This window comes from Lynx rufus, unplaced genomic scaffold (genome assembly GCF_022079265.1).
Source record: "Lynx rufus isolate CCGP_SWC_20201006 ecotype Redwood Valley unplaced genomic scaffold, mLynRuf1.p SCAF_5, whole genome shotgun sequence".
NCBI lineage: Eukaryota > Metazoa > Chordata > Mammalia > Carnivora > Felidae > Lynx > Lynx rufus.
In genome coordinates this window covers 112654825-112656057 of record NW_025814867.1, presented here as the reverse complement: position 1 = coordinate 112656057, position 1233 = coordinate 112654825, and the positions used below count along the sequence as shown (strand labels likewise).

The 1233-nt window shown below is 36.7% G+C and overlaps 1 protein-coding gene across 1 annotated transcript; it reads left to right on the top strand.

The window, feature by feature from the left end:
• Positions 1–303: 303 nt before the first annotated feature.
• LOC124526978 (olfactory receptor 5K1-like) lies at positions 304–1233 on the top strand. The gene has a single exon (XM_047100213.1). The coding sequence runs from the start codon at positions 304–306 to the stop codon at positions 1231–1233; it is 930 nt and encodes a 309-aa protein (XP_046956169.1).

The window sequence follows — 1233 nt, the reverse complement described above, 5'->3', positions numbered from 1 at the left end:
ATATTTGTACACTATTCATGCATGAATCCATAAAGACAAACCTTTTCCACACTGTAAGAATTCTCCTTGGAATTATAAAAATATTCTTGGGGATCCAGAGTTTCAGAGTTGAGGTTATGAAGCTGACATTTTAGAGGAAGGAATATCCCCTAGAGATTTGTGTGCCTGTGTCCAGAGATAGTAACAGAAGTTTGCAGAAGCTCCTCTCTTTGTTGTAAAAATTAAAATGTGAAAGGAAAATTAGACACACTCTAATTAGAATTTTATGTCTCCAGAATTCCTATCTCAACAGAGAAGGTGGATATGATTGAGGATAACCACTCCTTGACAACTGAGTTTATCCTCATAGGATTTACAGATCACCCAGAATTGAAGAGCCTACTCTTTGTGGTGTTTCTTACTATCTATCTGATCACTATGGTGGGGAATCTTGGCCTGGTGGCATTGATTTTTACAGAGTGTCGTCTTCACACACCAATGTACATCTTTCTGGGCAACCTAGCTCTAATGGATTCCTGTTGTTCTTGTGCCATTACCCCAAAGATGTTAGAGAACTTCTTTTCTAAGGACAGAATGATTTCCCTTTATGAATGCATGGCACAATTTTATTTTCTCTGCCTTGCTGAAACTACAGACTGCTTTCTTTTGGCAGCAATGGCCTACGACCGCTATGTGGCCATTTGCAGCCCACTACAGTACCACACCATGATGTCAAAGAAACTCTGCATTCAGATGACCACAGGGGCCTACATAGCTGGAAACTTGCATTCTGTGATTCATATAGGGTTTCTCTTTAGGTTAACTTTCTGTGGGTCTCATCAAATTAATCACTTTTTTTGTGATGTTCTTCCATTATACAGACTCTCTTGTGTTGACCCTTCTATCAATGAATTGATGATATTTATCTTTTCAGGGTCAATTCAAGTCTTCTCTATTATCATAGTTCTAATCTCTTATCTCTGCATCCTCTTCACGATTTTCAAAATGAAGTCCAAAGAAGGAAGAGGCAAAGCTTTATCTACTTGTGCATCCCACTTTCTCTCTGTCTCAATATTCTATGGTTCTCTTCTTTTTGTGTACATTAGACCAAATTCAGTTAAAGAAGAGGATAAAGATATACCTGTTGCTATTTTTTATACTCTAGTAATTCCTTTATTAAACCCCTTTATCTATAGTCTAAGAAATAAGGAAGTATTACATGTTATGAAAAAAATTATGAAGAAAGTTTTATAA

Excerpts from the sequence above, each read along its gene's own strand:
- LOC124526978 (XM_047100213.1), top strand. The coding sequence starts at position 304 with ATGATTGAGGATAACCACTCCTTGACAACTGAGTTTATCCTCATAGGA.